The sequence below is a fragment of the Polypterus senegalus genome, chromosome 13 (genome assembly GCF_016835505.1).
Source record: "Polypterus senegalus isolate Bchr_013 chromosome 13, ASM1683550v1, whole genome shotgun sequence".
Taxonomy (NCBI): domain Eukaryota; kingdom Metazoa; phylum Chordata; class Cladistia; order Polypteriformes; family Polypteridae; genus Polypterus; species Polypterus senegalus.
Window position 1 is genome coordinate 86,752,654 of NC_053166.1, and position 19,548 is coordinate 86,772,201.

The following is a 19,548-nucleotide window of genomic DNA, read 5'->3' on the forward strand; positions in this document are numbered from 1 at the left end:
CAGTTCTTAGCTAACATTAAATAAAGCCGTGGACATCGCAAGATCGCACGACATAGGTTTTCAGCTGTGGTTGTGCTTCAATGCACGTACTCTGAGCGGCTCACGTGAACTGAATATGCAGGACTGGGAAAGGTAAACAGAGTGCATGCAGTGTGTAATATAACAACCCTCGGACGGTGAACAAGCCTTTTGAACACATAAATAGGAAAGCAAGGTGTAAAGCTTAGGTTTAAAATTACGTTTATAGACATGCTGCCGCTAAATATTCGCAGGCAAATCCACAACTTAATACCGGGAATGCCTGTTAAACATCTCAGATTCACGAGTACAGATTTGGGTAGCGATCACTTCAATGAATGAAACCTGTTCAAAAAACGTATTGCACAATTGAGAAGGCAGCAAAAGAATATGAAGCGAGTGACGCATACAAGCATATTCATAAGTGCAGCTACTTCGGAAACAAAGCACGGTGTAAACCTTAAGTTTAAATTAAGTTCATAGACAGGCTGCTGCTGGCGTTTGACATGCCTACGACGAATACGACATTTGTGAGATACAAGTTTAATGAGAAGACGCAGAGTATAAATGAAACTTTTGATCACTTTGTAGCAGAGTTACGATTGCTGTAACGGAGTTAAAATTGCTGGTGAAGGACTGTGCTTATGCAAACGAATAGGAAAGCAGGGTGTAAAGCTTAACTTTAAATTAGGTTCATAGACACGCTGCTGCTGGCATTTGTCATGCCTAAGACGAATACGATATTTGCGAGATAGATCGCACTAGATAGCACAAGCACAGCTGAGAAGCTTTGATGCATGTAATCCGAGTGGCTAACTTGAACCGAGTTTGTTCTGGCTTTAACTACTGTGAAATAAACAGACAAACTGGAAGCGCGAGTCTGTGCCTTTTAATAATCTCGAGAGAGAAACACGGTGGCAGCGTAGGTGATGGAACTGCGCGGACTATGATGTTTGCTGATGACATTGTGATCTGTAGCGATAGTAGTGAGCAGGGTGAGGAGACCCTGGAGGTGGAGATATGCTCAAGAGGAGAGGAATGAAGGTTAGTAGGAACAAGAAAAGAATACGTGTGTGTAAATGAGAGGGAGGTCAGTGGAATGGTGAGGATGCAAGAAGTAGAGTCAGCAAAGGTGGACGAGTTTAAGTACTTGGGATTAACAGTACAAAATAATGGGGATTGTGGAAGAAAGGTGAAAAACAGAGTGCTGGCAGGGTGGAATAGGAAGAGAAGAATATCAGGAGTGATTTGTGACAGACGGTTATCAGCAAGAGTGAAAGGGAAGGTCTAAAGGACGGTAGCGAGACCAGCTTTGTTATATAGGTTGGAGATGGTGGCACTGACCAGAAAGCAGGAGACAGAGCTAGAGGTGGCAGAGTTAAAGATGCTAAGATTTGCACTGGGGGTGACGAGGATGGACAGGATTAGAATTGAGTACATTAGAGGGTCAGCTCAAGTTGGACGGTTGGGAGACAAAGTCAGAGAGGTGAGATTGCTTTGGTTTGGACATGTGCAGAGGAGAGATGCGGAGTATATTGGAAGAAGGATGCTGAGGATAGAGCTGCCAGGCAAAAGAAAAAGAGGAAGGCCCAAGAGAAGGTTTATTGATGTGGTGAGAGATGACATGCAGGTGATGAGCATAACCGAACAAAATGCAGAACAGAATGATATGGAAGAAGATGGTCCGCTGTGACAACCCCTAACGGAAGCAGCCGAAAGAAGAAAAGCATGTCAATCAGTTAACTTTAGAATCTATTTTTGATAATTCAGTTTAAGTAATGAGATTTGCAAACCTTGCATGACTCCATAAACCCAAACGCAAATATAAAGTTTGTTCAACTACCCCTAGTGTTTTAAGCTTTATTCTAATGTGCAGGAAAGAGATAGTATGGTAAATGAGACAGGAAGGCATGAGGTGTAAGACTGAAAACAGGAAGCAATGCAATTAAAAATGGAGACAGTAAGAAATTGATAATCAGGAAAGGCTTCTCATTTGAATTCATTAGCAGAACAACACTGACTGGTGAATTCTGGTTTAGGGTCATGAATAACTGAAGAATAAGGAATAAGCAACTGTGGATTTTCTAGGATGCAAAACCACTGAAGCAAGACACAGACTCAGTAAAGTTGTTTAACTGTTCGACATTACACCACTCGCTGTTGTTGCTGGTGCCTTCCCTTATTCATACATTCCAGCAACATAAAATTAACTGGACATCTTGTTGCTGCTTCTTAAGACGTTATATAGATGTAATTAGCTCTTTGAGTTGTGCATGTTTGGGACTGAGAGAGATGGCTGCTGCTGAATAAAAGTTTGTAAAATGACTTGTGTTTACCAATCTTGCTTTAACATTTCACTGATGTTTTATTATTCATTTTCTGTAAATTTAATTGTACTCTCCAATTTTTCAGTACATTATTAGCATTCATGGTGGATTTCTGTTTAAGCAGGGTCATGCAATATCTGAACTCAAAAGTTAACCTTTCATTTTCACTCTTAGTATCAACAATACTGCAAAATTCTGATCATGGCCATTATACTACCCACCTCTAGGCAAAACTAAAAAGGTGGAAGAGATGCCATTTATGTAAAGCCAAACTTAAATGAATGTCTTCTTAAATTAGATGGTGAACCACTGCTTAAAGAGGATGTTTGGATTTGACTAGACAGCATTATGGGAAGCCATGTTCACAAATGAAGACAACAGTTTCAATTTACATCTACTAAAACTATGAAAAAGGCACGCACTGCATACAGTGTAATGCTCATTACCACTGGATAGCCGAGGTTCAGAGCATTCTAATGATATATAGTTGTCTATGACTGGTCAATTATATATATATTATATATCATGGCTGTGTGTATATGATAAATTCCTATGTAAACTCATCTTTACGCATCATTATGCATTGTTACGCACAAAGCCTGTGTCAGATTCTAAGCAGATTTTTTGTTTTAATTGAGAACCACATATTTGATGACGGACTCATGGCTAAACTTAATTTGTAAGTAATGCTTAATATGTCTTTGAAGCGTCTCAGCATGCAGTATTACAGTTCAAGTATCATGGGTTCAATTACCATACCCTGAGGCTGTCTGCTGCACATTCTCCATATGTAAGTTCTCTGACCAGAGCTCTTTCAATTTCAGCTTCAAGTACAGGCAGTGCTTTTTAGCATAGCAATGGGTAGTTGTTATGCTGTACTGGTGCCTCTTGAACTTTCACATGTAGACCCCCCACAGAAGGGGCCGACAGCATTGTGCAGTATTCTTTATCCCATTTCTAACTGTGCTTGCTTCAACCCCAACTTTTTCACCAATGGCATTCCAAGAAAAAAAAATTTAAAGTAAAGGTTTGGATGTGCACATAATTATACATAATATTTACAAGTCTGAAAATAAAGGTTTGGATGTGCACATGATTATACATATTTACAAGTCGTTTACTTGTTGCTTCAGAGTTGGGCTGAGGGATATATCAAATACACTAGATACATTATGACTTGTTCAACATGGGATGTAGTAAATGACTACACTGTGAGCACAATTATTAGGCAAGTGAGTATTTTGACCATATCATCATTTTTAATGCGTATATTCCAACTCCAAGCTGTATTAACTTGAATGTTTATTGGATTTAAGCACGTCAGGTGATGTGTATTTGTGTAATGAGAGAGGGTGTAGCCTAAGGAGATCAACACCCTATATCAAGGTGTGCAGAATTATTAGGCAGCTAGTTTTCCTCAGGCAAAATGGGCCAAAAAAGAGATTTAACGGACTCTGAAAAGTCAAAAATTGTAAAAAGTCTTTCAGAGGGATGCAGCACTTTTGGAATTGCTAAGATATTGGTGTGTGATCACAGAACCATCAAACATTTTGTTGCAAATAGTCAACAGGGTCGCAAGAAACGTGTTGAGAACAAAAGACGCAAATTAGCTGCCAAAGATTTGAGAAGAATCAAACGTGAAGCTACCAGGAACCCATTATCCTCCAGTACTTTCATATTCCAGAGCTGCAACCTACCTGGAGTGCCCAGAAGTACAAGGTGTTCAGTGCTCAAAGACATGGCCAAGGTAAGGAGGGCTGAAACCCAACCACCACTGAACAAGAAACATAAGTTGAAACGTCAAAACTGGGCCAAGAAATATCTGAAGACAGATTTTTTTCAAAGGTATTATGGACCGATGAGATGAGAGTGACTCTTGATGGACCAGATGGATGGACCTGTGGATCAGTAATGGGCACAGAGCTCCACTCCAACGTGGAGGTGGGGTACTGGTATGAGCTGGTATTTTTAAAGATGAGCTAGTTGGACCTTTTGCATTGAAGATGAACTCAAAATCAACTCCCAAACCTACTGCCAGTTTTTCGAAGACACTTTCTTCAAACAGTGATACAGGAAAAGACCATGATTTTTATGCAGGCCAATGCTCCATCACTTGCATCGAAGTTCTCCACTGCGTGGCCAGCCAGTAAAGGCCTTAAAGATGAAGGAATAATGACATGGCCCCCCCTTCCTCATCCGACCTAAACCCTATCGAGAACTTGTGGGCACTTCTTAAACGCTAGATTTACGGGGGAGAAAAACAATACACCTCTCTGAAGAGTGTCTGGGAGGCTGTAGTCACTGCTCCACAAAAAGCTGATCGTCAACAGATCAAGAAACTGACAGACTCCATGAATGGAAAGGCTTATGACTGTTATTGGAAAGAAGGGTGGCTATATTGGTCATTGATTGATTGATTTATTTTTTTTGAAATGTCAGAGATGTTTATTTGTAAATTTTGAGGTGTTTGTTTATTATTCTCACTATAACAGATGAAAATAAACAAGTGAGATGGGAAAATTTTCATTTTTCCTTTAGTTGCATAATAAATCTGCACACTAATAGTTGCCTAATAATTGTGCGCACATATGTATTCCCCTGATGATGTTCACACTCACATTTCCGTTGTGAAACATTCAGGTTTCAGGTTTAACAACATTTTGGATTGACTGATAGCACTGTGTTTGTTCCATATTAAAATTAATCCTCAAAAATACAACTTGCCTAATAATTCTGCACTCCCTGTATATTGCGTACACTGAGTATACATTGTCACACAATTTTCATTTTTAACCCTTAGGAACCTAGCAGGCAAGTTTTAGTGCCAGTGGCATGTCAGGATATATCTGAAAGGCTGGTATAATGACCCGCCTATCATCATAACCCTGCTGACCTGAATAACAGCCTGTACAATATGTGTTATGCCACTTTAGTCTCTAAATCTTGACGTCCGCAGCCATAGAGGCATATTCTGGAAAGGCCGCCTCACCTCTCTGCCATCAAAACCCAACCAGCTGGAATTATGGCCATCTCTATATTAGCCAACACACATACAATACAATTTCGTTATCTCTTCAAGTTATAGTTAATTTTTTTTTTTTAAAGATGCAGGACAGTTTTGTTTTTCCAATAAGTTTCAAGAAAAAAATGGAATGGATTTCAGTTATGCTTTAGCATGAGAGCAACACAAAACAGATGGTTAGTGTGCACAAGAGACGCACAAGCAGGCAAAGAGAGCTTTTGCCCTTTTTTTTCCCATAGGTGGTTTCTTTCCTCCCTGGACTTACCTTAGGACATCTGCAATACAGTGTGATAGGTGTACCACCCTGATCAAACTACCCACCTGTCACTGTACCTGGTGCTGGTTTCACTGCCCCCAGTGGACAGGACACAGTGAAAATCATGTGAAGTATTCTTGGGCATTGCTTTTGGCACTAAAAACTGTTTTGAAACATATCATTCAACGTTTGGCGTTAGTTCCTTACAATGCACGGTCGAAAATGATGAAAACTGTAAAACTGAAAGTGATAAGACAGTATCAATCGGTTGTTATAACACTGTGGCCCAACATTATATTACTATTATATGATGAAGTTTAACTTTTAAAAATCTATGGATTGAGGTGGACAAAAATAAAAATTTGCACAAAATAATTGTTGAAACAATGCACAATATGTCCTTTAAAATGCAATATTATGTGACATTTATTGTTGTACAGAGATGTTTGCCAGTGAAATGACCTGTTGTCACAAACAATATGCACAAAAATTTAGATAATATTGATGTAAACAAAGGTTTTTAATCATACAATTACTTTAAAAAAACTGGTGTTGTAATTCCTACCCTTCAGACATTTGCAGATCCTTTATTACAATGAAGGAATAATAGCAGTTTTTGGGTAATGTAGGTGCAATAATGCAAAAATGTGTGTGATGCATATAGGTGCATACTTTAGTGCCTACCTGTAAGGGTTTAAACCCATTGTGTTAAAACCCCCAACAAGGAAGGAATCTATCTGTATTTGGTATTCTAGAACAATCCATATAGGATTCAGGGGCTAGATGAGTCGAAACTAATAGGATCTAGTGACTTGGGCTGGGCGTTTAATCGAAAAATAATCGAAATTGACATTCAGAACCTATAATCGATCAAATTTTTCCAGGTCGATTATTTCGATTACTTTCCCTTTAAAAACACTACTGCGTGTGGAGTCACGTGACCCCGCTCCGATACGTTACGTTATTCCGCCGACATGTCGAGCATGGAGAGCTTAAACACTGACACAACTGAGCAACAAGAGCAGCTTGTTCGTTAAAACTCTCGACAGAAGATACACTGTGCCATCCCAATCACATTTTTCTAAAACTGCGCTGCCAGAAACGTACAAGACATGTTGTAAAAATGTAGCTGCTGAACTGAAAAATGTTCAACACTTTGCAGCCACATCTGATCTCTGGTCAAGTAGGACGATGGACCCATTCTTAAGCCTTACTTTGCACTACATTGACGATGATTGGAACCTGCGCCAGAGATGCCTTGAAACGGCATATTTTCCAGCCGATCACACGGCAGATATGATTGTGCAAGGTCTGAAAGATATGCTTTCTGAATGGGACCTCGCAGAAGAAAAACTTTAAGCCATTATGACAGATAACGGTGCAGAGATGAGCAGCTATTTGGTGTCCCCCGTGCTGGATAGTGAAGTAAATCCACTGGACTGTGGAGGAAGCATCATGTACACTTTCCCACTCTAAGTAAGGAGGCAAAAAAGTATCTCTGCATACTAGCTACTAGCTCCCCATCAGAGCGGGTTTTCAGTTCGGGCAAAAACATTGTTACTTGCCTCAGGTCCTGCCTGAAAACTGAAAAGGTTAACATGTTCGTGTTTCTTAGTAAGAACTTAGAATAAATTCATGTTCATATAGTGACATGTTAAGATCACCTCATGCAACAGTGTTTAGAGAGTACTATTTTCATTACAACAATCTGTTGTTTAAATTGATACAATGCACATTAAAATATTTGTTTACAGAAGATGCAAGAAATGCACGGTTTAAAATATTATTTACAGGATTTGTAAGAGTTATTTTATTTAGAAGAGATACTGATTATTTTCTACTTTTAATAAGAAAAACATTGAAAATAATTTATTTTGTTTCCAAAAGTGAAAGTTATTTATTTTTACTTTTTTTATAATAACAAAGTGACTGTTTGTTTTAGGCAATGTGTGCTTTAATTTCAGTTGCTCAACACTGATGTTTAATAAATAATTACAGATAGTAGATAGTGTGTTTCCTTCAATTATTTTAAAATCAAGTAGTGCACCTTTCATTCAAAAAATCTCTCACTTGTAATATGTGAGCATATTTACTGTACAAAACTTGTCAGTGAACTATTAGGGCAAAAAAATAAAAATAAATAAAATAATCACTCATTAATCGTAATTGAGTTAAAATGTTCAATTAATAGAGATTTTGATTTTAGACCAAATCGCCCAGCCCTACTAGTGACCATAATACATTTCATATAGTTGTTGCACATTTAGAAACATTTACATTTTATTAGGAAAAGTAAGCAGTTGTAGCAAAGCTTCAGGAAAAAAAAAAATAGGATAAACTTAAGTGTGGAGACAGCTGAGTAGACATGGGTCAGGTTTAAAAGCGTTTTAAAATTTATTAAGGACAAGTTCTTCCCGACATTTACCAGCAGCAGGAAATAAACTCTGTGGTGGAAACATAAGGCACTAAAATGGAAGTTACAAGGAAAAAACATCTGCAAGAAACACTTCAGAATCCAGCACTTCAAGAGATCAACAGTTAAAATGTGTATTAGGAAGGCTAAAAAGCAGCTAGAAAGAAATATTGTTGAAAAAGTAAAGGATGACCCAAAGAGAATCAATATTTTTGTTGTAAAAAAGGAAAAGAATAGTAGGTACGGTAAAAATGACTTACAATATACAGACAGTTAAATAGATACCTTCCTCCTCCCTTTGTTGAACATGATACATGTGAAGAAATGGTACTTACTGATTTGGAAATTGTAGAAGAAGAAGTACTGCTTTGATTAAACAGGCTGAAATCTAACAAATCAGTTATCTTCAAGTGCTTAAGGAAGTTACAGACTACTGTACATATACAAACCTTGGCAAATGCTTTTCAGAAAAAAATACGTGCACAAGGGAAATTCCTAAGGACAGAGGAGACTAGCAAATATTGCCCCATAGAGGGGAAAAAAGGGGGGTGATCAAGGTTAATCCAAGTAACTGTCAGTAAACTTAATGTACTTCACAAGTAAATTAATTGACGCAATTATTAAACAATATATTGAGCTGAACAGGTCTACAAGTGTATTTGCAAATAGTCAAAGTGGGTTCAGACATGAAAGGTCAAGTCTCATGAATGTGCTGGAATACAATGACGACACAACAAAAGCACATAATAAAGTTAGTGGTAAGTGGTAATACAAGGCACAGTGATTAGGAGGGTACAAAATTGGGTCAGGTCTCGATGGTGGGGTACATTTTGTTTTTTTTTTTATAATTGGTTGATTTTAAAAACTGTCTTTCAGTGATCAGTGCTGGGGTCACTGCTCTTTCTATAATCTCAACAAGAACATAATCTTTAAGCTGATTAAGAGATAGAAGGACAGAAAATGTAGAATCAGCTAAATTGTAATAAAATGATGTTTTGATTGATTGGCCACTGATCTAAAATTGGCCAATTTTCACCCCAAATGATTTTACCTGCGATTTGTAAAATGGCTGATCTAATAATATTTTTATAGGGAATTAGCTTTTCTAAACTTTACAGTAATTTCATTGTAGAGCGTTCCTTTATGCAAAGTTATCATACTTGAAGTACATTCATCATTTTGCTGTCGGAACTCCATGTAAAAAGAGTGGACAGTCAAATTTTAGGGGAGAGTGAAGACAGGAAGACTGGCTTTTACATTAAAGAAAGCAGAGTACTAAACTGAGAAAAAGGAATCTGACGAGTTGCCCAGTGCATATACAGTGGTGTGAAAAACTATTTGCCCCCTTCCTGATTTCTTATTCTTTTGCATGTTTGTCACACAAAATGTTTCTGATCATCAAACACATTTAACCATTAGTCAAATATAACACAAGTAAACACAAAATGCAGTTTTTAAATGATGGTTTTTATAATTTAGGGAGAAAAAAATCCAAACCTACATGGCCCTGTGTGAAAAAGTAATTGCCCCCTGAACCTAATAACTGGTTGGGCCACCCTTAGCAGCAATAACTGCAATCAAGCGTTTGCAATAACTTGCAATGAGTCTTTTACAGCACTCTGGAGGAATTTTGGCCCACTCATCTTTGCAGAATTGTTGTAATTCAGCTTTATTTGAGGGTTTTCTAGCATGAACCGCCTTTTTAAGGTCAAGCCATAGCATCTCAATTGGATTCAGGTCAGGACTTTGACTAGGCCACTCCAAAGTCTTCATTTTGTTTTTCTTCAGCAATTCAGAGGTGGATTTGCTGGTGTGTTTTGGGTCATTGTCCTGTTGCAGCACCCAAGATCGCTTCAGCTTGAGTTGACGAACAGATGGCCGGAAATTCTCCTTCAGGATTTTTTGGTAGACAGTAGAATTCATGGTTCCATCTATCACAGCAAGCCTTCCAGGTCCTGATGCAGCAAAACAACCCCAGACCATCACACTACCACCACCATATTTTACTGTTGGTATTATGTTCTTTTTCTGAAATGCTGTGTTCCTTTTACGCCAGATTTAACGGGGACATTTGCCTTCCAAAAAGTTCAACTTTTGTCTCATCAGTCCACAAGGTATTTTCCCAAAAGTCTTGGCAATCATTGAGATGTTTCTTAGCAAAATTGAGACGAGCCCTAATGTTCTTCTTGCTTAACAGTGGTTTGCGTCTTGGAAATCTGCCATGCAGGCCGTTTTTGCCCAGTCTCTTTCTTATAGTGGAGTCGTGAACACTGACCATAATTGAGGCAACTGAGGCCTGCAGTTCTTTAGACGTTGTCCTGGGGTCTTTTGTGACCTCTCGGATGAGTCGTCTCTGCGCTCTTGGGGTAATTTTGGTCGGCCGGCCACTCCTGGGAAGGTTCACCACTGTTCCATGTTTTTGCCATTTGTGGATAATGGCTCTCACTGTGGTTTGCTGGAGTCCCAAAGCTTTTGAAATGGCTTTATAACCTTTACCAGAGTGATAGATCTCAATTACTTCTGTTCTCATTTGTTCCTGAATTTCTTTGGATCTTGGCATGATGTCTAGCTTTTGAGGTGCTTTTGGTCTACTTCTGTGTCTGGCAGCTCCTATTTAAGTGATTTCTTGATTGAAACAGTAATCAGGCCTGGGGGTGGCTACGGAAATTGAACTCAGGTGTGATACACCACAGTTAGGTTATTTTTAACAAGGGGCAATTACTTTTTCACACAGGGCCATGTAGGTTTGGATTTTTTTTTTCTCCCTAAAGTATAAAAACCATCATTTAAAAACTGCATTTTGTGTTTACTTGTGTTATATTTGACTAATGGTTAAATGTGTTTGATGATCAGAAACATTTTGTGTGACAAACATGCAAAAGAATAAGAAATCAGGAAGGGGGCAAATAGTTTTTCACACCACTGTATGTGGAGCGGAAGGAAAGAGACACAACGTCTGGTAAAAATATTAAGTGAAACTCTTAATGAACCTTTTTGTTTAGTCCTTAAATTAAAAAGGGACAATCATGGTCTGAGTACAAATGGTGAGATAACTGTGTTCACTACAGTGGGTTACATTTTTAAAGGAAAACTCAACCCAAAAATAATTTGATGTTTTTTTTATAAGTCACTTATTCCATTTACTAGTAGTGATGTCTTTGAATAATTTTTCACGCAGATTTTAGAGTTAAAGTTTGACATAATAGAAGCCAACAGTAAGCAAAGACATACAACAGCAAACGATATGAAAAAGTCCACAGAAGGAGAGACAGAAAGGAAAAAAAAAAACCTTAAGTTACTCATGCTGCATAATCCACATCAGTCATAAGATCAAAATTTCAAAACAAGATTTTTTCTTTAAATATTGTTAATAACTTTGGGAATGATCAGTGCACATCAAAATATGAAAAACTAAAGCCTCATTGGACTTTACGAATTGAAAACAGGACACTTGAACGACGAATGAGAGTATTTTTTTTAAATTAGAAATAGAACACAAAAAAAAATCTGCAGTCGATGCTTAACAAACAATAGGCTTTTTACCTTGAGACAAATATTAGATCTCCTTGATAAACATGTTTTACACTTTTTATTAGTTTGAAAAAGTATGTTTAAGGGGATTATATTTTTCATAATCACGGAACAGTATGTCTACAGAATTTCATTTTCTTAATAAAAAAATTGAACAGGTAAAACCTGCAATCTTCAGGTTAAATGCAAAAATACCACTTTAACATAGAAAATACTACTACTATATGCCTGGTACTGTCAGAGCTTAGTGTAACAAAAACAAGTGTAAAATAAACAAACCAAAACCAGCCAGTTATACTAACATTGAAATCAGTGATCCGTTTTGGCCTTTAAAAAACCTGATCAGATCATTGCTGTTACAGATGGACTTGGACTACCTACAGGCTTGGCAAGTAAAATGTAAGGTTAGAAATGATAGATTTGAATACACAATGTTAGGTTTATAACAACATTTATTTATACAGCACATTTTTATATAAATTATGTAGCTCATAGTGCTTTTACAAGATGAAGAAAGAAAAGTTTATTAAAAAATAAAAAAAATAGGATTAGGCAACACTAAGTAACAAAGAATAAAGTAAGGTCCATTGGCCAGGAGGACAGAAAAACAAAAAACTCCAGAGGGCTGGAGAAAGAAATCTGCAGGCATTCTGAGGCCACGAAACTGATAAGCCTATAACTGGGCATTCTACCTAACACAAATTATCTAAAACAGTCCTCATGGTGTTTAGGCTTCATGTGGAATTAAATGAAGACGATTATAACTTAAAAGTACACATTAATGAGAAGGATCTAGGACTCAGTAGATTAATCAATCTATATCAAAAAAATGCACTGAAGCAATCAAGGCGGCTAAAAGGATGACAGGTTAAATAACACAATATGGGAATTACAGGTAAAGGGAGGCTATAATTAAGTTGTATAATGAATTAGTAAAGCCTTATCTGTAGCACCGAGTACGGTTCCGATTTCCATATTACAAATAAAGACAGAGTAATAATGGAGAAAGTAGAGTGTTGGGGAATATTCTAGAAATTAGAGGGATGAGCCACGTAGAAAGATAAAAGGAAGTGAACTTTTTCAGTTTACTTAAACCGAGATTGAGAGATGAAATGATCGAAGTGTTTAAAATTCTGAAAGGAATTAGTTCCTTTGGATCTCAGTCTTTATTTTAAAGTGAGTTCTTTAAGACGACCACAGGGGTATTATTGGAAATCTGCTTATTACAGATTTTGCAAAAATGCTAAAAAGTTTTGGTTTTTTTTTTAACACAAAGAACTGTAGACACGTGGAATAAATGAACAAGTAGAGTGGTGGAAAGTAGTACTTCAGAGACCTTCAAACCTTTAATGATATTTTGGGCAATCTTGGTGAACAGGATGGATAAGCTTGCTGGGCTGAACAGCCTGTTCTTGTCATAATTGTTCTACTATTTTTAAGAATCAACAGCATGCATAAGTGCACTTATTAGCACACAGAAACTGTATATTTATTATCTGATATTGTAACAACATAAAAGTGACAATTAGAAAAGTCTTTTGCATTGAAAATGTTGTGGTATTTTGCCCACTTTACTACTTAAAAATCCATCAAATTAATTTAATAAGTGGGATACTTGTAACCCTGCACCAAAATTCATGCTCTGCTACTCAAATTCACAGGTGAAATTGCAGCACTGGCATAGGCATACTGCAATACTCTTGCTCAGGACACAGAATTTAAAATCACATTAAAACTATTTTAGTCGGATAGAAAGTTATAAAAAAAAAAAAAAAAAAAAGTTACAACAAAACAAAATGCTCAATGCAGGTAGAGCCTTCATCTATAAGTTACCGAATGATCTGCCTCTTAATACTAGGTAATACTCCTTTATTTACATTAATGGAACATTTTAGCATAGTAAATACTTTCATATTTCTATCTTACACTACTTTTCAACTGCAGTATTTTTTTTATCATAACAAAAACAAAACAAAAAAAAAATACGTTTCCCATAAGCTTTTTGTTTTCTGTGGTGACACTTGTATCTTGAGTGGATACTTGACCCCATAATATGGGTCGATTTAAACAAATAACCCTTGCCACATGAATATAGCTTGTAAATTTTGACATTAAGATTCTCGACTGTTATAAGTAACTGCTCTAGAGTTTTTACTATACTTCTGTAACCATCTTCAGCTATCATTAGTGCAATGCACTTGCCACGTTCATGTATGAAAATGTGTAATACAAATATTTTTGTGCCAAAATGTAACTTAACTGGATATGGAACAATACTTTTCAGAACAAAACAGATTTTGTATTGTCTTTGAATTTAAACTACAAGTTTTTAGGTATATAATACATATCTCTGGTAGCGTATTAAATGCTTTTCATGCTACATGGTATTTATTGCACCACATTAAGGTCATGAACTTTACCATACACCAGGGGGCCAGATGTGGCTCTTTTGATGGCTGCATCTGGCTCGCACACAAATCTTTTATATAAAAATAATAACGTTAAAAATATAAAACATTCTTATGTATTTTAATCCATTCATTTCCTACTGCTCATGTTCATGGTTGCGGGTAGCTGGAGCCAATCACAGCTGTCCTCCGGGACAACACCAAATTTTTATTGGATAATGCATAACGTACATGGGTCGTTGTGAGGTCAGGAAGTAAACTTCCCTCCTTTTAATCAAGTAGTCAGCTAGCTAATTGCAGAAAACCTTTTATCGAAGAAGATGGCTAAAAGAAAAAAAGATGAGGAGTATCGTACTTTCAGCAGGAATGGACAGAGGAATTCGCCTTTGTGGAAAGAGCAGGTTCTGCAGTGTGTCTAATATGCAATGATAAAATTGCATCGATGAAACGGTCAAATATAAAGCGGCACTTCGACACACGCCATACTACATTTGCATCGAAATATCCTGCGGGGGACAGCAGGAAGAAAGCATGAAAAGAGCTACTATGCAGAGTGCAAGCTAGTCAGCAGCAACTCCGTGTTTGGACCCAACAAGGTGACTGGAATTCGGCTAGCTTTGCTGGTGCTTTAGCGATTGTGAGAAACGGAAAGCCATTCACAGATGGGGACTATGCCAAAACATTCATGCTTGATGTTGCAAATGAACTTTTTGACGACTTTTCGGATAAAGACAAGATAATCAAACGAATAAAAGACATGCCTCTGTCGGCAAGAACTGTTCACGATCGTACCATCATGATGGCAAATCAAATTGAGGCAACACAAGTGAAGGACATAAATGCAGCACCATTCTTTTCTCTCGCTTTGGATGAGTCAACAGACGTAAGCCATTTATCCCAGTTCAGCGTGGTATTGCAAGGTATGCTGTCGGTGACACACTATGTGAGGAAAGTCTTGCTGTTTTGCCTATGAAAGGGACAACAAGAGGGGAGGATTTATTCAAGTCTTTCACCGAGCTCGCTAAAGAAAAAAAATCTACAGATGGATAAACTTATTTCTGTGTGTACTGATGGTGCTCTGTGCATGGTGGGGAAAAAGAGGATTCGTAGCGCTTCTTCGTGAACATGAAAAGAGACCTATCCTAAGTTTTCACTGCATCCTACATCAGGAGGCGCTTTGTGCTCGGATGTGTGCCGAGCAGCTTGGTGAGGTGATGTCGCTGGTCATTCAGGTGGTCAACTGTATTGTTGCCCGAGCTTTAAATGATCGCCAGTTTAAAACACTACTGGATGAAGTTGGGAATAATTATCCTGGTCTGCTTCTGCACAGCAATGTGCATTGGTTGTCAAGAGGGAAGGTGCTCAGCCGTTTCACGGCTTGTCTGAGCGAAATCCGGACTTTTTTTGAAATGAAAAACGTTGAGCATCCTGAGTTAGCTAACACTGAGCGGCTCCTGAACTGCTACTATCTCGTGGACATGACTGAACAACTGAACCAGCTCAATGTGAAAATGCAAGGCGTTGGAAATACAGTCTTATCCCTTCAACAAGCAGTTTTTGCATTTGAAAACAAGCTAGAACTCTTCATCGCCGACATTGAAAGAGGTCCTCTACTACACTTTGAAAAACTGGGAGAGTTTAAAGATGCATGCACAGCAAGTGACCCTGCTCAACATCTTGATCTTCAGCAGCTAGCGGGCTACACATCTAATCTCCTGCAGTCATTCAAAGCGCGCTTTGGAGAATTTCGTGAGCGCACTCGTCTTTTTAAGTTCATCACCCATCCACACGAGTGTGCAGTGGGCAGCGCCGAACTGAGTTACATCCCCGCTGTCTCCGTCAGAGATTTTCAGCTACAAGCTGCTGATCTGAAGGCCTCAGACATGTGGGTGAATAAGTTCAAGTCACTGAATGAAGATTTGGAAAGACTTGCACGACAGCAAGCAGAGTTGGGGAGAAATGAAAAAACTTCAACCCGCGGACCAGCTGATTGTCAAAACTTGGAATGCGCTTCCCATCACATACCACACACTGCAGCGTGTGGGTATTGCTGTACTGACAATGTTTGGCTCTACGTATGCATGTGAGCAGTCTCTCTCACATCTAAAGAACATTAAGACCAACCCACAATCACATTTAACGGATGGAAGTCTCAACGCCTGCATAAAGCTTAACCTCACCACGTATCAACCAGACTACAAAGCCATCAGCAAAACCATGCAGCACCAGAAGTCGCATTAATGGTAAGAAGTACTTTATTCATCATGGGTTAGCAACAGCATAACAACGTTATTAAAAAGAATTCAGAGACTTATTGTACTTTAAAAGTGTTGGTCTTACATAAAATGCACACATTTACTTGTATTTAGTTTTAAACATATTGTATGGCTCTCATGGAATTACATTTTAAAATATGTGGCGTTCATGGCTCTCTCAGCCAAAAAGGTTCCCGACCCCTGCCATACACTATAGATTTTCCATTTCCTCAATTTTTACATCAGAATGTTACTGTACCAATTCATTAGGTTTTAAAGAGGTTAATGTTATTAGGTTAATAAAATGAGATCAGAAAAAACACTTTATGGGAATTCTGTTTGTTGTAATTCTTAAAATGTGAAAATGTTCTCCATTCTTTAACTAGGATCTTTACAGTGAATCAGTGTTTGAAAATGTTGCTTAAATATTTAAGAAAGCCTCACACCATTTACCAAACTGTTTTCACTTCCATCTGAAGTAGAGAGAAAGAAAAAAAAAAAAAAAACCCACACAAAAACCTTTTCATGTTATACCATGCAGAAAGTAGGAGGCTGAAGTCCTGTTTGGTTACATTATCATTCTGTCTACTAGCAAGAAGAAGGTGAATGCTTTGCAGTGATTCTCTTCAATACAATTTTGTGTTGATATTCTCCAAAAAAGCAGCACACACAATTCAAAGGCACCAACAGACCAAGCAGACGCAGCACAGAAACTTAATTCAGTCACAGAGTAATATACATATTACTTAAAGTTTATTTCAGAGTAGCTACATTTCCAACTGGTCTACGACACTGAAAGTGTATGTGTGTGAACTGAATTGTTGGGGCTGAGAGATAGGGAGGGAAAAAGGTATGGGTTTTAGTATGAAGTCCCCTTTGTCCTACACAAAAAAAAATTAACATTATTAACAAGACATTACCTTTGAAGTCTCACAATGCAAAAGACCAACAAAAAATACTTACCAGCTTGTCTTCGTCTCAGAGTCACATATGGCAAAAGGTCATGCCGTGTGATAATCCTAAGCAACTGCAGTACATGTCTGAAATTGGTCTCATCACACCTGCCTTGGCGTTCCAGGGCTAAAAAGAAGTCTCTCCCATTTCTTATACCTCCACGTTCATACTCGTCAATTACGTCAACAAACAGGAATGACAGCACCCTCACATCCCGATGTGTCAGCTGCGCTCCTACTATTTCAAACATTCGATGTAAAGAATACAATCCATGAGCTTTGTCAACTGCTTCCTCTGGCCAGGGTTCAAATCTAGAGCTTTGTGTTCTCCTTGAGAACTGACTGCACCCATTATTTGAATTTGTTGCTGAAGCCACACCTCCCATTGTAGAAGAGGCAAACGTAGTGTTCAGAGATGTGTAATAGTTAGAGTTTCGGGGAGGGTTAAGTTGATTGGTATTGGGAGATAAGTTCCTTGTAATCAACCAATTTTGTGAATTGTTCATGTGGTCCTCATGATTACTTTGGTTTCTTGCTGCTTGAGATATCATCACTTTGTATGGACCACTCAAAATCTGTCACCTTAAATCTTGAGTTAAAAAAAGAAGAAAAAAAAAACAAAAAAAAAAAAGTGCAATTCTGTGGAGGCACAAAATTCTTTTCTTCAGTCTTCTTTGCAAGGATCTGTCAAAGAGAGGTTTAAAAAAAAATATATAGTGAGACATGATAAGAAAATCCATATAAATTTTCTACTTATTGCATGAACCAGACAAAAGAATTCCAGCCAACGACTGAACTTGGTGTTTTAACTTACAGTATACTACAATAAATACTTTGTTCTCATTAAATAAAATACACCGAAAGATTATGCTACATACTTATAGGTTGTGCCGTTAGATTTACAAATATATGCTATATAAATTATGCAAGAACAGGTGGCAACCAAATTTTCTAATTAAAAAGATGAAATGTTTGCCACTGCAGTTCCTGTTAAGATAAACGCATAAACATTACGCACAGAAAACATCTGTAGTTAAACAGACATGAAAACATTATTTAAAAAAAAAAAAAAAAATCTCTGAACCTGTCAGTCTAAATCTGTCATTAATGCTTAGTGGTTACACAGGACATATACAGCAAAGCTGCTATACAGTATATACTCGTGATCATTACTCTTGCAGATAAAGTTTTCTTACAATATCATGTCTGAAGTAAAGCATTGTCTGGATGGACTGCATTAGTCTTACACTGACGGATGCATTGGCAAAACGATTATTTACATCTTCAATTGACACTACTTTGCCAAAATTCTGAACTATGCGATTGAATATTTGTACCCGAATTGAATACAAATAAGCTATAAGGGCACTGCCTTTACCCTAGTAACTTTAAAGGCATCTTTAGCAGATATAAATCAGTACACATTTTCCACTTGCAAATTAGCCCTGTTCAACAAGGTGCATGTACAGGATTTTTCTACACTTTATAATTAAAGGCCCACTGAGGAGATCTTTGCAGCTTTTGTCAAAGCTTCAAGAGTGCTGTGATCAGTCTGGATACATGAATAGAGTGAAGATTTGTGGGATTGTTCAATGATTGCAACTACAAAGTCTCTGAATGTGTCACCTCACATGTTTCTACATTTGTGAAAAGAGTATATCCCTCAAAAAGCATGTTACACTTTTGCTATGTTATCATGCCACTGGTGCTGGTTTTAACACCTTATACAACATTCTTAGAATGTGCAAACTTTCAGTAACAAAGTGCACCTGATAAGTGTGTTGAGCTCCAAGATCAGCACTGCAGGAGATCAGATTTCCACAAGGAACGCAACTCTGAATTTGTGGGAGGCTACAAAAGGAAACGGGAATGGGGGGTGGGGGGTTTGGAGTTTATAAATTGCAGAAGTGCTATTTATGGGTGTTTAATCCTCATCAGTGCCTCAAAAGAAGTACCAGTAAGTTTGCGGTTGGAGTTGTAGACCAATGAATGTGACACATCAAGAAAATTAATTAATTAATTAGAAATCGTTTGAAATAAAAATTTGAAGAGATTGCGGAAAGCCTTTTATAAACATTTATTCACAGCACAAGAAATTCAGCCCAGGATTCACACAAATTCTGATTTTTAATGCAGAAATTGGTGTACCTATGTATCTGCTTGGTAAGCACTCTTTCATTGCTTATTACAAGAAGAGACATCTTTTCTTTTCCAATCATTTTCCAATCATATCAAATTTGTCACTAAACAATTGATTCTTTTTTTTAAACTGTTTACATTTTGTTAAGGCCATATGCATAAGACAACAACTTCCCGATGCCATTTCTCTTGACCAGAACACTCAGTTGTGGAATACAACAATCAA

The 19,548-nt window shown here is 37.6% G+C and overlaps 1 protein-coding gene across 2 annotated transcripts in view; it reads right to left on the reverse strand.

The window, feature by feature from the left end:
* dedd (death effector domain containing) overlaps positions 1-19,548 on the reverse strand; it is a 94,381-nt gene that overhangs the window by 18,321 nt on the left and 56,512 nt on the right. For both annotated transcript variants that reach the window (XM_039773906.1, XM_039773907.1), the window contains one exon: positions 17,194-17,867. In XM_039773906.1, coding sequence (XP_039629840.1) covers positions 17,194-17,734 — 541 coding nt within the window. In that variant the 5' untranslated portion in view covers positions 17,735-17,867. The remainder of the gene's footprint in view (positions 1-17,193; positions 17,868-19,548) is intronic.